General features: G+C 35.9%; 1 protein-coding gene across 1 annotated transcript in view; it reads left to right on the top strand.

Annotated features, from left to right (window-relative positions):
- The window catches only part of LOC117110663 (hyalin-like), a 20730-nt gene extending 6354 nt beyond the window's left edge, over window positions 1-14376 (top strand). The window contains exons 4-9 of the mRNA XM_033253421.1: window positions 2156-2407; window positions 3335-3586; window positions 11179-11430; window positions 13453-13704; window positions 13969-14217; window positions 14345-14376. Of these exons, the coding sequence (XP_033109312.1) occupies window positions 2156-2407; window positions 3335-3586; window positions 11179-11430; window positions 13453-13704; window positions 13969-14217; window positions 14345-14376 (1289 nt within the window). The remainder of the gene's footprint in view (window positions 1-2155; window positions 2408-3334; window positions 3587-11178; window positions 11431-13452; window positions 13705-13968; window positions 14218-14344) is intronic.
- The last annotated feature ends 3205 nt before the right edge of the window (window positions 14377-17581 follow it).

Here is a 17581-nt window from a genome sequence, read left to right as displayed (position 1 = left end):
GTATAAGAGACAGGATCTGACTTGTTCACTGATAATTCTGGAACCCTGATTTAACACCTTAAGAAAATACGACAAGGAATATTTTACATTATGAACGCTACGTCTGAAGAATTAGGCAAAAAATCTTAATTCGTAGAATGATAACAATAATTAACGCAAGATCGATGATGAAGTAACAAGAAACCGATACTACTTTAAAACAATCACGACACTATAAACGATTCTCATGTCTTGCAAATACCTGAGTTTAATTTGCCATAGCCATTGTTAAGCCTGATGAAACAAACAGGTTTGGGTAGGGTAACTGTCATCATGAGTGCATCTGGCCCGTTGCCACCCTGGCCCGTTGCCACCCGGCCTTTTGCCACCGGCCTACAGCCACCCGGCCCGTACCGGCTCGTTGCCACCAGTTCCGTTGCCACCCTAGTCCCGTTACACAAATAGGCCTGTTGCCACCCGGCCTTTTGCCAACTTAGGGTAAAAAGCGAATTATGATGCTGGGTTGTTTTTTATACATATTAGTAATTATGGATGCATATATTTTATAATTTTTTTTTTTTGAATGGTGAAGTTAGTCCAAAGTAATACTGGAGTAGAAATTGTTTTAATTAAATTTAAGAGGGCTATACTGTAGTGTCCAGTTTATCTTTACAATTAAATTACACATTTATGACAATAATAGTTATTTATATAGATTTACCTCAAACCTACGTGTGTATAATAATAGTGGTCATTACAAACATTATTAATTAATTTAACTGAACAATATGGCAATCATTTGGTTTAAACTTATTCCTCCGTGTTTTAAGAACGATTTTTATTACAAGCTATATTTTCTCATTATAATTAAGGTCAGTGGTAAACTTTAGGATAAATTTTGGTAGATCTAGACTAAAACTGATTGATCTCATCGTTAGCGGAGCACTTAAATACTACAAAGTGACATTAACGATCTGAGCAAAAACTATCCTTAAGATTGTTTATACCATGACAAGAGCCATTGTTCATGGTTTACGTCTTCACGGATAATTTGCGTGGCCTTCATTCGAGAAAATGTCCAACTGGCCAAATTTTGGTCAGTTAGATATTTCCTTCTTGACATCCTTCAGTTCACATGTTGTAGCAAAATATGTCTGGAGCGAGCTTTCCTAGAATGAAATGCTATACTGTGGCAATGAGCCGGGTGCCAAAAGGCCAGGTAGCAACAAGACTAGGGTGGCAACAGGTCTGGTGTGAAAAAAAGCCGGGTGGAAACGGGCTTAGGTGGCAAAAGGCTGGGTGGCAAAGATCCGGGTGGCAACGGCCCTAGGTTGGCAACGGGCCGGGTGGCAACTTTCAAAGGCCACTGGCAAAAAGCCGTGTGGCAAATGACATAGTGGAAAAAGACCGGTTGGCAAAGGCCGGATGGCATAACACCGGGTGGCAACTGGCCATGTCGCTAGAAGAGGCCTAAACGATGAGGATGGTGAGTTTTATGATGGTATTATGGCCAAATGGTGTGGGTTGTGCCCCTTTCCCCATCCAATGCTGGGAAAAATAATTACGTTTAAGTTATTAAAAATCACATTATCATACAACCTTATTACTAACTGATTATATCACCTTATAATGCTAAGCGATTACCCTTATTATATAGCATTATAACCATTTTCTAACCAATCAAGGCATAGCATTAATGGTACTGATCTTATTTACGTTAATAGTATGTTTGAGTATCCTTAAGCTTTACAACTCTCTAGTCGGATGAAGAGTATTATCATATATGGAATTCCTGCTTAATAATACAAATGAGAGACTTCACATTTATCGTTTTTAATTAAAGAACAAAGAAAATGACAAGATCGTGTTTATCCAGCGCCATCCCATTATCCTCAAGATCTGCTTATTCTTGCCTTTAAACCCTTTCAACAACGTATTTATTATCCCTGTATATGTTATTTAGCAAAGTACTTCATCAAAATTATACCATAAATGTATCATATATATCCATATATATCCTTAATATTTATTCATTTTTCTTTTTCTTGTCTCTGATTTTCGGTCTCTTGTGGTATTCATTGTTTATATTTTTATTGTTGTTTATTTGACAAAATAAGCAAAGTGGTATTCAAATAATAATAATAATAATAGATTTAAATTGACTTCTTTGCTTCAGATAATGAACAACCTACACTGATATGTCCAGTTGATGCGATTGTGGATACTGACATAGGTGCTCCCACAGCATTAGTTGACTACTCAACGAAAATAAAAGCGACTGACAACTCCGGGGATGTTCCCACAATCTCTCCTGATACAAATATAATATTTCCAGCTAATCTTAGTATTGGAGCAAACCTTTTCAATTTTACAGCTACAGACATATCAGAAAATTTTGATAATTGTACGTTTACAATACAAGTAGAAGGTTAGTTAAAGTAGAAGTAGCAGGTATGTACACTATAAATATTTTTATTTTATGCCACTCAATTGATAACGTTTTACTAACAAATGTTCCAACAAATCACAAGGCAACAATTTTGTTCTGCAATGGCAGATCATATCAGCTCACGCTCACGTAGGTAATCTGACTTGTTACTGATAATCCTGAGACCCTGTTCGTCAGGAAATTCGAATAGAAAAAAATCACATTAAGAACGCTAAATCTACAGTAATAGGCAAACAAACTTATTCGTAGATTGACAATAATTAATTGACAAAAAGTCGATGATAACGTAGCAAGCAACTGATATTATCATATCATATCATATAATATCGTTTATTTTACCAAAGGACGAAACATACAAATACAAAAACACGAAGCCACTCAGCAGTACCAGGTATGATTGCTCAAAAGAAGGCAATGCCTATCTGCCAGGTAGCTCTCCAGTACCAACCGAGAGAAACATGCAACATAAATATTAAATATATTATTTGCAGAGTACTTAAAAACCATATATAAAATATTATAATTACAATTAAAATTATTATCTTTAAAAAATATAATTTCAGTTATGACTAGAATAAAAATAAAATAAAATGTATTGGAAGCTATTACTTTAAAAAATAACGACTGTATAAACGATGCTCATATCAGGCGTATGCCTGCGTTTAATGTTCCATAGCAATTGTTATGCCTGATGACATAAATATGTTTTGGCCGGGTAAACTGCTATAATCAGGGTGAAGATAGCACACAGGCACTATTATTTATGAGAGAATAGTTACGCGTAGTATTGGATGTGATTTGAGTCGAACCAAATCAAATGATAGATTTAACAAACCAGTTCAAAATAATTATAAAGACAAGAACAAATAAGTAAAAACTGAATGAAAATTGACTTCTTTGCTTCAGATAATGAACAACCTACACTGATATGTCCAGTTGATGCGATTGTGGATACTGATATAGGTGCTCCAACAGCATTTGTTGACTACTCAACGACAGTGATAGCAACTGACAGCTCCGGGGATGTCCCTATAGTCTCTCCTGATCCACATTCAACATTTCCGGCTAATCTTAGTATTGGAGCAAACCTTTTCAATTTTACAGCTACAGACTCATCAGAGAATAGTGATAACTGTACGTTTACGATAAAAGTCGAAGGTTAGTTACACTTAAGGTGAAGTAGTAAGTATGTAACTATTTATGTTTTATGCCACTGTATGATATCGTCTTGCTAATAAATGTTCCAGGAAGTTAAGAATCACAAGGCACCAATTTTGTTCTGCTACGACAGGCATCAGTGGCGGACCGTAGGGTAAATTGCAGGGTATGCTATGTATTGACATATATAGGATCCCCCTGATAAAAATACTCGTCCATCCACCATCCACAGATCATGCTCAAGTAGTTAAAAACCACTTCAAATCACATTATTTTGCGAGTTAGCCCCTCACCTAATTACCGATCCCCACTTTACCTTTCCACCATATCAGCGCCCTTCCATTTCAAGACCCCTACGCCACTGATGCTAGGCCTGCTAGTAGGAAAAGTTCGTAAGCCTACTAATATACAGGATCAGATTGCGCTATAGCCAAAATACAAATGTATGTTATTTTTAATAAAGGCAAGGTTGTAGTATTTTCTTTTCAAAATAATTCCTATTTCTCTATTTTAACATATTTCAATATTTCTTCAAAGTTTCTTCTATACCGGTTATATGCACGCAAATTTATTTAAACTTTAATAATTGAGATTAGGCATAGATAAAATACCCGATCGGTAGTGAAGGTCCTGATTTTCGAGAAGAGCATGCGCACATACTCTTGGAAGCACTGCTTCCATTCCAGTGTTAAATTAGCTATTCTGACGCCACCACACGGTTGTCACAATAGGAAATTTAAGCGTTGTAAGGTATGCTCTGACTTCATTGACCATGGAGGCTATTTTATTCCTCCCTGCATTGACTCATTGAATACGTGATTGGTTGATATTGAAAACGAGCCATGCGCAAATTCTAAGCAGCTGAGAGTACGATGTGATAGGCCCGAATGTGACTTATCCTAGATACCAAAGTAGGCCAAACATTGAAAAACGTTGCTTTCCCAATAAACTACAGCAATCCACTCGAAAAATAAAAAGATTTATATAGAAGATTGTGGCTAAGAAATGCTAAATCAAACGCAGAATCTGTACTACTATATTTTCTTATTTATTTTAGCTGCATACCTTGCTTGCCTTGACGGTCCGCCACTGACAGGTATCTTAGTTAAAATTTATTTTACTTCAAAACAATGACAACACGCAGAGATGCTCAGGTAGTCTGTTCCCCTATGGTGAGCCAATTTATAGGGTCCCCGTACATTTCAACCCCTATTCAACCCTTTAGAAACCCAGATATAGCCCACAATGGACCCATGAATTAATTTGGTAAAACCAATATGGGTCCCAAACGAAACCATAATGCAAACCTAATGGGCCAAATATATTCTTTAACGGGCCCATAAATTAATTTGGGCGAACTTTATGGGACATGGATTTTGGGTGCACAGGCAGCTCTTTCCTGTATAGACCAATTTATAGGGTCCCCTTACATTTCAACACCTATTCAACCCTTTAAAAACCCAGATATAGCCCACATAAGGCAAATTAATTTGGGAAAACCCATATATGTCCCAAATGAAACCATAGTGCAAACCTTGTGGGACCCACAGATCCACTTGGGCCAACTTTATGAGACCTTCAAGGATTTAGGGTGCACAGGCAGCTCTTTCCCGTATAGGCCAAACTGTAGGAGGCCCACATTTTGGCTCATAAATTTCCTATAATATGGACCCATGTTTGCTTGCCAACTGGGTAACATTTGCAGCATTGTTTTCGCATTGTTCGGTCGCAAAGTTGAATTTTTTTGTAACGAACCGATTTCTTTGGAGTCCGACATGTTGTATTCGAAAAAGAGGTTATGAGGTCAGTGGTTTGACTATGTTTTCGAGACTTTTGTTTTAGCTTGCCCTAGCCTATCGAGCGTATTGTTTAGTTCTGTAAAGTCGTCTTGGTAAAATACCACTCACATTTCAAACATGAATTACGGACTACGACCTTATTGACAAGAGCAAGTATAGATGAGGAAAATATTATAGAAGGTGATGTTATAGTAGCAAAGGAAGACCAAAAAAGATAAGGAATGGCAAAAATACAGCAAAGAATGGTGTGGATGTGGAAAGTTCAATTTAATGTGATGCCCACCACCGACGTACATTTTTGTGTGTAAATATTCTTGTATGAGATCTAAACATACAATAAAAACGTATTTTCTTAAATAAGGAATTATGATATCATAGACTTCGTGTAGTGTCACTATGATATTTGGCCTGTACCATATTAACATCAGTACTGCTGCTGCTAGTACTACTACTCCTACTGCTGCTACTACTACCACTACTACTACTACTACTACTACTACTACTACTACTACTTTTCTTTCTTATGTTTCCTTTTAATTTTAATTCCTTTACTTTGATAGTAATTGTTATTGTCTTGATGTAATAGACAATAACTGGATTTGCGTCAAGATAATGAAGTATTAGTGTAATTTTTCCCTACCTGTCGTGGAAACTGAATACTCAGTACGTTTAAAAACAATTGTGAACAAAATCGCAAGTTATTCTCCGGTGGGACTCGAACCCACGACCTCCAGATCACTAGCCTGGCATCATACCTCTAGACCACCAAGATTGCGCCATGGTTGATTTCGAGTCCAAGTAAGCAGCGGATACTGCAGTGTTGATAGTAATTGTCATTGTCGTGATGGAAAAGGCAATAACTGGATTTACGTCAGGAGAATTAAGTATTAGTGTAATTTTGCCCTACCTGTCATGGAAACTGAATACTCAGTACGTTTGAAAACGATTGTCAACAAAATCGCAATTTGTGTGGGACTCAAACCCATGACCTCCAGATCACTAGCCTGGCATCATACCTCTAGGTATGATTGGTGGAAGGCAAAATAATGCTGCCATTGATATTGAGCTTGATGTCTCTGACATCATTCAGAGAAAGGTGAAGTTTAGAGGCGCAAACAATAAATTCCGTCTTCTCATCGTTTAACTTGAGATTGTTATTATAAATCAAGTTCTGGAAATCACTGATGCAACTGGTAAATCAATTAATAGAAGAGTGGATGTCTTCATGACTGGTTGGGATAAATGGTATGTATATCTGTAAATCATCAGCGTACATGTGAAAGTTAACACTATGCGAACGAAGAATGCCACCAAGATGGCGGATGTACATTAGTGAATAGGCATGGGCCAACGACAAGACATGGGCCAACGACAAGAGGTTCAATAATCATAAATGTTGTAACCTCTGCCACAACCATGGTGGGGCGCAGGTGCTTACAGTGGCATTTCCTTTTCATTTTCGTTCGTACTACTACTACGGCGACGACGACGGCGACGACTACTCTGCTAAGAACCTCGCTCAAACATAGCGATTAATTTTAATAAAATATAACAATTATTTATGACCACAGACGGAAGGACACAAGTATTCTAGGGAAATTTACCACTAGGCCTAGACCTCAACGTTCAGGTTACTATATTTTTTCCAAGGCAACTCATTGATAAATGTGGTGGCGAACGTTATGCATTTATTTGTTGAAGGTAGGGCTATGTAGGATAAATGAAGCAAGGCGTTAGTTAATAGGCCCTTACGAATTACTGTACATTTATATTAGAAATGATATATTTGTGACATATTGAAGATATTACTGTAGATTGAAATAGGAAGTTCTGACATAGATTAAGCATTTTATGCTGCAATTTTCACATATTTATCCAAGGTCTAGAGTTCATTGTCTGTCTTGCAGTCACTAAGTGATGGATTATGAAGAGGAAAGCGAACAATATTGCAAATTTCAAAGTTGTTGAAACTGAGGCTACATAAAAAACAAATTTGATTGTCGGTAGGCAGGGAGGCTTTTTTTTTTTCCTTAATTTTTCAATCTAATGAAACCACCTCCTTCATATATATGAAAATATAACGTGTTAAGACCTCATTTTTACTTGACGGACCTTCCAGTGTAGAGTTCTATATGGTGTAATTTATACACTCTAACAACTCCCTGTACAAACAAACAAATGAAAGACAAAATAATTACATTTAAAAAGAAAACCATAGGCCTAGCCAAAGTTAAATTGTGGGAGGAAAGACGATATTTCTGTGATGATTTTTTTATGTAGGGAGGGGACGATCAACAACTTGTTTTTTTTTTTTGGTTTTTTTTTTACATGGCTTTTGGTTGGGTGCTTTTTTATGTAGGGAGGGGACGATCAACAACTTATTTTTTACATGGCCTTATTATAGTCAAACCACAGGAATGTGTGACTAAGTGTAAACAATTCCACATGTACATAACAGCTAAAAATCCAGAGTAGTTATCGACAGTAAAGTCATTATTTTTCCCTCAATTAAGCTGAAATATGGAATTATGTTCTCTCGTGAGATTATGACTTTGATAATTTATATTGTTACAGTTTTCTAGACCGGTAGGTTCCGAATTCTAGACGTTATCCGACGTAATAGGTTAACTTGTAATTTTAGGCTTTGAAAAAAGCATAATTATAATATAGATTATAATTATTATTATTATTATTATTATTATTATTATTATTATTATTTTTATTAGGCCTATTATTATTAGGCCTATTATTATTATTATTATTATTATTATTATTATTATTATTATTATTATTATGTAATTAATACTTATCTGAGTTACTGGATCTCTAAAATTGTGTATTGTATATTGTATTGTAAAGCTACGACTTTAGTTATGTATAGAAACTGAAGCTCGACATTTGTTTAAGTACTTGTTGAGTAAGCTGCAATGCTTATGTGTGAATAAATGGTACGGTATAGGCCAAAATCTCTTAAATAGGCCTTGGTAGTCAAGACAGTGTGAACATAAATGTAAAAAAAGCACAGTAGGGCCTATATATTAAATCTAGCTGTTTCAGTACAGTATATGTATAGGCCTAAATATGACATGTGTTGTTTGTATGCCCTATAGCATCTGTTTTTGATTGTTTTAAATGAGCTATTTATTTATTTTTTAATTGGGTAGATACAGCCTTCAATAAACAGTACGTCATACATAACATGCCTGCTGTATTACTTTGTTCATATTTTATATGAACGAAATGTTTGTGAAAAATCAACATTAAAACCATAGAGGTATTATTGAGAAGGAGATCACTCGGCAACAGATCCCTTTGACGTGATAAACCAATAAACCGTTGGATCGCGCGCGGGCGTATTAACTAATTAACATTTTTTTCGTTAGAATCAACTTGGCAACCACATGCGTTTATACGCTTCATTATAATTTTGTCAAAGGCTACGTTCAGACTTGGAGATAAGCCAGGCTTAAGTTAAGTCCGGCTTAACTTTGCCGGGCGTTCAGACTAGCGGGATTAGCCAGGAGGCGCGAGCATTTGCCTAATAATGAACCGTGACCAGGAAACGTGTTTCAAAACATTCCTCGCAAAACATATGCTCGCTCACAGCGTACGTAATTGAATGCAGATTGGTCATAGTCATTTGCAAGACCCCCTGCAACGATTAAAGACCGGCTTAAAAAAGTTAACGGTGGCACACCAGGCCTAGTTACTATAGGAACACAGCCTGGTTTGAGATAAGCCACCTAGTTCAGACTGGCAGGTGGATAAACCCGGTGAGTTGAGCTGGGTTTATCCACCTAGTCCTAAAGATCGATTAGTTAGACTATAAAGCCAAAACAGCTTAAAACCGAAAATTACTCTGATTTTTGGATTGAATTTTGGAATAGTTAACCCTCGTTAACCCTAAAATCATCACCGGTCAAAATTTATTCCTTAATTAACATCTGTTAAAATTAGAACTATCGAGCTCTATCCAATTTATATAAATTCAAAGTTGAAATGTACCATACTTTTAAAGCTGGTGTAAAGGTCTTATTAAATTCGTAACTCTTTTTTGTAGAAAATATTATTATGTTTGGTATTTTTTGAAAGATAAATGTATTAGCTTCAAGGTGTAAGTTGTGCGCATTGAGAAGGTGCTCTCCATTTTACCATGTTCAGTGTTTTGGTAAACTAAGTCTGCTGAGTATTTGGTGGCGACAGACTTCAAAGGCATCCCAGAAGATAATGCAGGCCAATTGAAAAGAACAATGCAGAGCCAATCATTGACATAAGTTAAATAGATGCGTTTTAAGTGTTCGTTTATATGTATCAAAAGATGTGCAACACTGCACAGTCTCAAGCAATGATTCCACAACCTAGATGCAACGATGTATCACTAATTCTCTTCTTACAAAGAGGAGTGGTGAGTTGCACAGATAGTGAGGAGCGCGTCGTGCGCGCAGGAGTGCGAAGAACCAAGCAGTCAGTGATATATTGCCGACATATTTATGCAGTGACTTGAAGACCATCAGTAATATTTTGAATGAGATGCGTATAGGCAACCAGTGTAGTTGAACAAGAAATGGAAATGTATGTGCAGGTGGTTGGACCATAAAAATAATTCTGGCGGCAGATTTCTGAAATTTCTGTAGTCGTTGTATCTCTTTCTGATTGAGGCCACTATAGAGCGAATTACAGTAGTCCAGACGGGCTAAGATGAGAGCTCGCACAGCAGCGTGGCATATATATTGATCAATAAAGGGCCTTTTTCTCAAAATATTTTGCAGTGTTGTCAACACTGCAAGTCTTAGTCGTTTGTGAATTCATGCTAACAGTTGAGTGGAATATACTAATACTAATGTCACCAACAGGGCGGATGTACATATTGAATAGACATGATGGGCCAACAACATACCCTTGGGGAGCACATACATTAGAGGATGAGGCATGGAATGCATGTCAGCAACACGTATGCACGGCTACGTCTGTTGCTCATGTATGATTTGATCATAATTAAATGTTCTTTCTAAACGGGAAATAAATATTGATATCGAATGCGGCTGATAGGTTAAACATCATGATGCCTATCGATGGACATTCCGACATCGGTAGATATATCTTAAGCAGAGCTGTCTCCATACTCTGATGGCGTATGTAGGCTGATTGCATGGGTTCACTCAGGCCTAGGAGTGCTTGAAGTAGTTGCTTTTGCTTGATTAATGCAGTGCTTGACAAGAAGCTTAGCTGTGCTAAAGGCCTCCCAATTGAGATCAAACTTATTTTTGTTGTATCTTCGACCGAATCGAGATTTTGGCTTACCCTTACCCTAATATACGCCGTACGTTTTCATACGTTTTCACCTACAAGCAATCCCCACTGCTTTTGCGACTCGCAAAGGAGAAGTCAAGCATGCATACTCATGTTATCATATCACATAAATGACCTTAAGTAGCACCCTCTATGATTTCTGCTTTAATAGTATGGGAAAGAAATAAAGCGACCGGGACTCAAAAAGGAACCACAGTCTCAGAAATCCACATGGTTCCAGCTCCAGCGTTACGGCACTGATACTGATGTTAATGTCTTAATTAATTCACGAAGATAATCTTACATTTTCACTGGTAATGCACACACTGCTTTCATGCACAGGCAGTGAAAGCAGTGTCGCATAGGCAGGAAATATTTACATATCATGAGACTCACATCTGGAAAATAGAACTTTGTTCATAGACTTTAGTTATACTTACACTAGTACACCACATTATAGAGTAAATATACTGTAGTTGATATAATTTGACTTCTTTGCTTCAGATAATGAACAACCTACTTTGACATGTCCAGTTGACGCTACTGTGGATACTGACATAGGTGCTCCCATAGCATTAGTTGACTACTCAACGAAAATACATACAACTGACAACTCTGGAGATGTCCCTACAATTTCTCCTGATCCATATATAACATTTCCAGCTAATCTTACTATGGGAGCAAACCTATTCAATTTTACAGCTATTGACTCATCGGGAAATACTGATAATTGTACGTTTACGATAAACGTTAAAGGTTAGTTTCACCTTAATGGAGGCAGTAGGTATATGCACTATATTTAATTTAGTTTTGTGTCACTAGTTTTATATAATCTATTGCCAACATTTTTTCCAATAAGTCAAAAAACCAGAAGGCAGTAATTTTTTTCTGTTAACAGACCTTTTAGTTTTTGCATTATCTTCTTACGTAGGTAATCTTTTTACATTTAATTGATAATGCTGTAACCCTGCTTTCTATTCTTGAGGACATATTATGCCTTTAACAAAAAATAAAGGCAAAGAACTTTGTTCGCCGATTTACAGATACTTATATTAGTTCACTACATGATTATCAGGTATGTATAATATAATTTGACCTCAGTTAACCAATTTGCTTCAGATAATGAACAACCTATATTGAGAGAGCAGCTTAGCTCAGACGACTAATCTGGTGGTAGCCGCTGTGTGTGCGCTGAACCGTAGAGATCTCTAGGTCCCCGGTTCAATTCCCATCGCTGCCTCTCCTTGTGTTTCAGCTAGAGGGCTGAAATACAAGTTACAATAGCGCACCGTCTTTCGGATGAGACGTTTAAGCCGTTGGTCCCGTGTGCATTATGGCCCATGTGCACGTTAAGGAACACAGTACATAATTCGGAAAGAGTAGGGGATTGTCTCCCGGTGTACTGCCCAATCACCACCAGAAGGACCCCACTGGAAATAAGTCTTCTTCTAGACTTTCGTGGGCTATCCTTGGTGTTTACACCGAATAAATCCAATCCTATATTGACATGTGCAGACGCGACTGTAAATACTGACATAAGTGCTCCCACAGCATTTGTTGACTGCTCAACGAATATATATATGCAACTGACAACTCCGGGGATGTCCCCAAAATCTTCCCGGATCCAAATGTAATATTTCCAGCCAGTCTTAGTATTGGAGAAATCGTATTTAAGTTTACAGCTGCGGACTCATCCGGAAATACTAAGAATTGTACGTTAACTCTAAAGGTCAAAGGTTAGTAAATTTAAATGAATGTAGTAGAGCTACACATTATAAGGTTTTTTTTCGGTTTTTACAACTTTTAGCTAAAAAATTTTTTTAAAGACCTAAATAAACAGATGGCATCGTTTTTTTTTTGTTTTTTTTTTCTGCAATGTCAGAGACTGTTATTTATTATACTTCACTCATTTATATTAAAGTGGACAATACAGATCGTCACATCATTATTTTGGGTGACTTACGAATATAAGCACTTTCTTTAATTTCGTAATTATGTCAATTAAATTATCGTAAAAAAACAATTTGACATGAACGTGAATCTACAAATTATTGGACCAGGACTTGTATCGCTACAAAAGCACACATGAACTTTCAATATTCAAATGGCGTTAGTATAATATATTGGAAGGAGCAAAGTAATATTCAGAATAGGTGAGTGTTACACACCACTTTTGTGAGCAAATACAAACATCAATGTAGAAAACAACGGTTAAAGTAGTAACGATCGTAATGTAGTAAAACTCTCCGCTAATGTAGAAAAACTAACAGCTTATGTTGTCAAAAGAAGATCAACCCCAGCTAATGTAACACGGTCAACAGTTAATGTAGTCATGAAATTTGCCTCGAAGCTAATGTAACTACTAGCACCAGCTAATGTAGAATATAGTATAAATGTTATGTGGGAGAAAACTTATAACCGAGGTTACCAACTTTTACTGTTTATAAAGTATTATGAACAGAACTGCATTTCGTCGAAAAATCACGTAACAATGTTTTCGTTAAGATTCGCGACTTCTGTTGTAGTTAGACATTGTCGTAAATTGAAAATGTTTAACTCGTCATCATTGCACTCCATACCGTACAGCAGCGTAGTCCGCGCATGTCCATGTAATAATGTACACTCCCGTGCAATAGCAAGTTGGATCTCGAAAGCGATACATCTATTATATGTGCCAAAAACAAGCCAAACCAGTCATTCGTCCCAAAAATCGATTTTGAGTTATTAATAACTTTTTAAATATACCGTAGTTGATATAAATTGACTTTTTTGCTTCAGATAATGAACAACCTACTTTGACATGTCCAGTTGACACTACTGTGGATACTGACATAGGTGCTGCAACAGCATTAGTTAACTACTCAACGAAAATACATGCAACTGACAACTCTGGAGATGTCCCTACGATCTCTCCTGATCCATATATAACATTTCCAGCTAATCCTACTATGGGAGCAAACCTATACAATTTTACAGCTATCGACTCATCGGGAAATACTGATAATTGTACGTTTACGATAAACGTTGAAGGTTAGTTTCACTTAAATGGTGGCAGTAGATATATGCACTATATTTAGATTTGTGTGTGTGTGTTTTTTCCAATAAGTCAAAAAACCAGAAAGCAGTACTTTTGTTCTGTTAACAGAGCCTTTATTGTCTTAAATAACAAGAACACGACGTCTGCAAATAAAGGCAAATAACTTTGTTCACCGACTAAAGAGATACTAATATTAGTTATCTACCTGATTACCGGTATGTAATATAATTTGACTTTAGTTAACCTTTTTGCTTCAGATAATGAACAACCTATATTGACATGTGCAGACGCGACTGTAAATACTGACAAAGGTGCTCCCACAGCATTTGTTGACTACTCATCGAATATATATGCAACTGACAACTCCGGAGATGTCCCCAAAATCTCTCCGGATCCAAATGTTATATTTCCAGCCAATCTTAGTATTGGAGAAAACCGATTGAATTTTACAGCTGCAGACTCATCCGGAAATACTAAGGATTGTACGTTAACTATAATGGTCGAAGGTTAGTAAACTTAAGGTATACACATTATAAGTATTTTTTTTTATTTAGGTTTTGACAACGTTAAGCTAAAATTGTTCAAAGGAGCCACATAACCAGATTGCATAATTTGTTTTTTCTGCAATTACAGAGACTGTTGTTAATCTCTATTCACGTAGATAATCTCACTTGTTCACAGATAATATTGAAACTCTTTCACATCTTATCTTATACGCACAGGGCATGACATATTTACATTCAAGAGCACCACATAATTATTTATTATAATTTATTCATTTATATTGAAAAAATTCCCTTAAAATATGTTAAAATGCGCATTAAAATAAAATGGAAAAGGATGCAAGTTTAAAATAAGAAAAGAAACCTTAATATTAAGGGTACCCAAAAGTCTATAAACATCTACGATTGAATTCAGATGAATATTGTTTGATACCGGTAACTAATATAATCATTATGAATTATTATGATTATCATTAAACTGTTTGCAAATAGGAGGGCCTGATGTGTTAAGGTTTATAGAGCGCAAATGGTCTACGAATCTATCTCCAAGCCTACTTTTTGTTTCTTCTATATATACCTTATTACATTTAACACAAATAATAGCATATAGCATTACTATAGATACATGTTAATTTCTCTAGAATAGAAAGATTCCTCGATGGTTCTATGATAGTATCAGTACATACAACATGTTTAAATGTCTTTCATCTACTTCTTTTACACTTAGTCATACCTATATTATCCATCTGATAGCAATCCGCATTGGACTGAAGTGTTTGAGATACAAGACACTGACCTTGCATACAATAATTTTGAAAATTCATTTAAGAACCTCTATGAAAAACATTTTCCCTACAAAAATTACAAAAGGAAAAACCTTAAACTTAAACTTAAATCTTGGATGTCTGACGGTTTTCTTACCTCTGTTAAGCATAAGCAAAAACTTTACTCAAAATTCCATCTACTCAAAATTAAAATAAGTATAAAATGTTTCGTAACAAATTAAATTCTACAGTCAAAGCTGCCAAAGTCAACCACTTTAATAATCTTTTCTTTAAATATAAAAATGATATCACGTCTACCTGGAGTACTATAAATTCTCTTATCAGAAAAAGCCTTAAAGATCAGCCAGATACCTGCTTTAATTGCAATGCTGACCTTACCAATGACCCAGACAAAATTTCAAGCACCTTTAACAAATATTTTGTTGAGATTAGTCCTTCACTAACTAACAATATCCCCCAAAGTGACATTTCTTTTAAAGAATTCCTACCCAACCCTACACCCAATTCGTTATTTCTTACCCCTGTAGACATTAATGAGGTGGCCACTATTACATTAAAAACAACAGATCACCTGGTATCGACCGTTTTCTTACTAAAGTAATTAAACATGTTTCGGATTTAATTTCTCTTCCACTATCTCACATATTTAATGTTTCAGTTTCTAAGGGTGTTTTTCACAACAGAATGAAGCAAGCCCGTGTAACTCCTATTTTCAAATCTGGTCTAAAATCTGATATTTCTAATTATTGTCCCATATCAATACTCTCTGTTTTCTCAAAAGCCTTAGAAAAAATTATCCATGACAGAACAATAAACTTTATTTCAAAATATAATATCCTTTACAATAAACAATTCGCATTTAGGAAAGGACACAATGCCCCTAGGGCCCTTATTGATCTTACAAACAAAATTGTTGACGCGTTCGAATACAGGCAGTTTGCTATCGGAATTTGTATTGACCTTTCTAAGGCTTTTGATACGATCGATCATAACATTCTCTTATACAAATTAGCTCATTATAGAATACGTGGCACAGCCCTAGATCTTTTCCAGATATTTTAACTCCATTTCTAATTCCCTTCCCATTACTTGAGGTGTTCCTCAGGGATCTTTGTTAGGCCCATTACTTTTTATTTTATATATTAATGATATACATTTTGTCCTCTAACCTCCTTTCTTTTTCCTGTACTACTATTTTTTATTCTAACAAAAACATTTAAACTTTATGTGACACTGTTAATGCCAACCTTATCTCCCTGTCTAAATATTTTTCAGCCAACGAACTTTTAATAAATCACAATAAATGTAACTTCATTCTGTTTCGAAACCCCCAGATGTCAAAATTTCATGATCTTTCACCCTTAAAAATCTATTTCGATAATCATGCCATACCAAAGGTTCAGTATACCAAATTCCCAGGGGTCTATCTTGATTGTGGTCTAACATGGACGAAACAGGTAAAACAAATTGAAAGTAAAGTCTCAAAAAGCCTTGGTATCATTTTTAGATTATCCTCATTTGTTCCCCTCAATGTACTACGTTTACTGTAGTGCTCGCTAATTCTTCCTTATCTGAGGTACTGCAACATTGTATGGGCTGTAGCTGGAAGTCGCACAACTCAACAAAAGGGTCTCAACGCTTTCTATGTTCTAAAGTGTTTATTCAACAATACTTGATAGATGAAGAAAGGTGAAAACTTAATTGCATCTCCAAGGTTCAACCCGAAGCTAAACTTTATCCATCCTATGAACAAGAAGTAATAATCGTATTCTCAAAATAAAGTTAAGCATAAAACATAATATCAATCATTAATCACAATTTTCATACTATTAATATTCTGTTAAGTATCAATAATCTATTAATTTAATACGGGAACCAGAATATAAACAATAGAGGGCGTGATATAAAATTAATCCATAACACGCTCGAGCCCACTCAAGTGGAACGAGACTTCGTGACAAGTTCGTTGCTAGCGATACGATATTCAAGTTTTACTGTAGTAGCAAAAGTCTTTGATCATTTCTACTAACCAGAAATACATAACTTAAAAGCGTACACGATAATTTAACACGTTATTCAGTTCTCCAATTACCACTAATGCTAGTGATTATTCTCACAAAAGGATACCAACGTCATAATATTAAATCTAAACTCGTTAATTACTGATAGGCCTACATTGGGTTGTACAGCAATGGCTGCACACACACACACGGCTTTACACGTGTATATCTTGTATCTCAACTAAAACTAGTATTCACGAAAACTGAGAAGATAACATTAACTGTGAATTATATTGATTATACTAGTTAAACTGATGTTCATTACCTACAATTTGAAACATAAACTTATCGAATTATCAGAAAAACTGACGAAACATCCATGCTCCACAGCAATTTCTGCGTACGTGACATTGCCAGGAAATGTCAAAATGTATCCCAATCTTAAGGTAACGCGGTTGCCGTTACATGGGCTAATACCTACCCCTCATACTTAAATAAACTTACATTATTCAAAAAAAGGCTATCAGGATTATATCTGGCGCTCCATGGCGGTCTCATTCCTCTACTTTATTCTCAATTTTA

This window comes from Anneissia japonica, unplaced genomic scaffold, assembly GCF_011630105.1.
Source record: "Anneissia japonica isolate Jap-2015-1 unplaced genomic scaffold, ASM1163010v1 scaffold287587_len645178_cov120, whole genome shotgun sequence".
In the NCBI taxonomy this organism is placed as follows: Eukaryota; Metazoa; Echinodermata; class Crinoidea; order Comatulida; family Comatulidae; genus Anneissia; species Anneissia japonica.
This window is presented reverse-complemented; position numbering and strand designations above follow the sequence as displayed.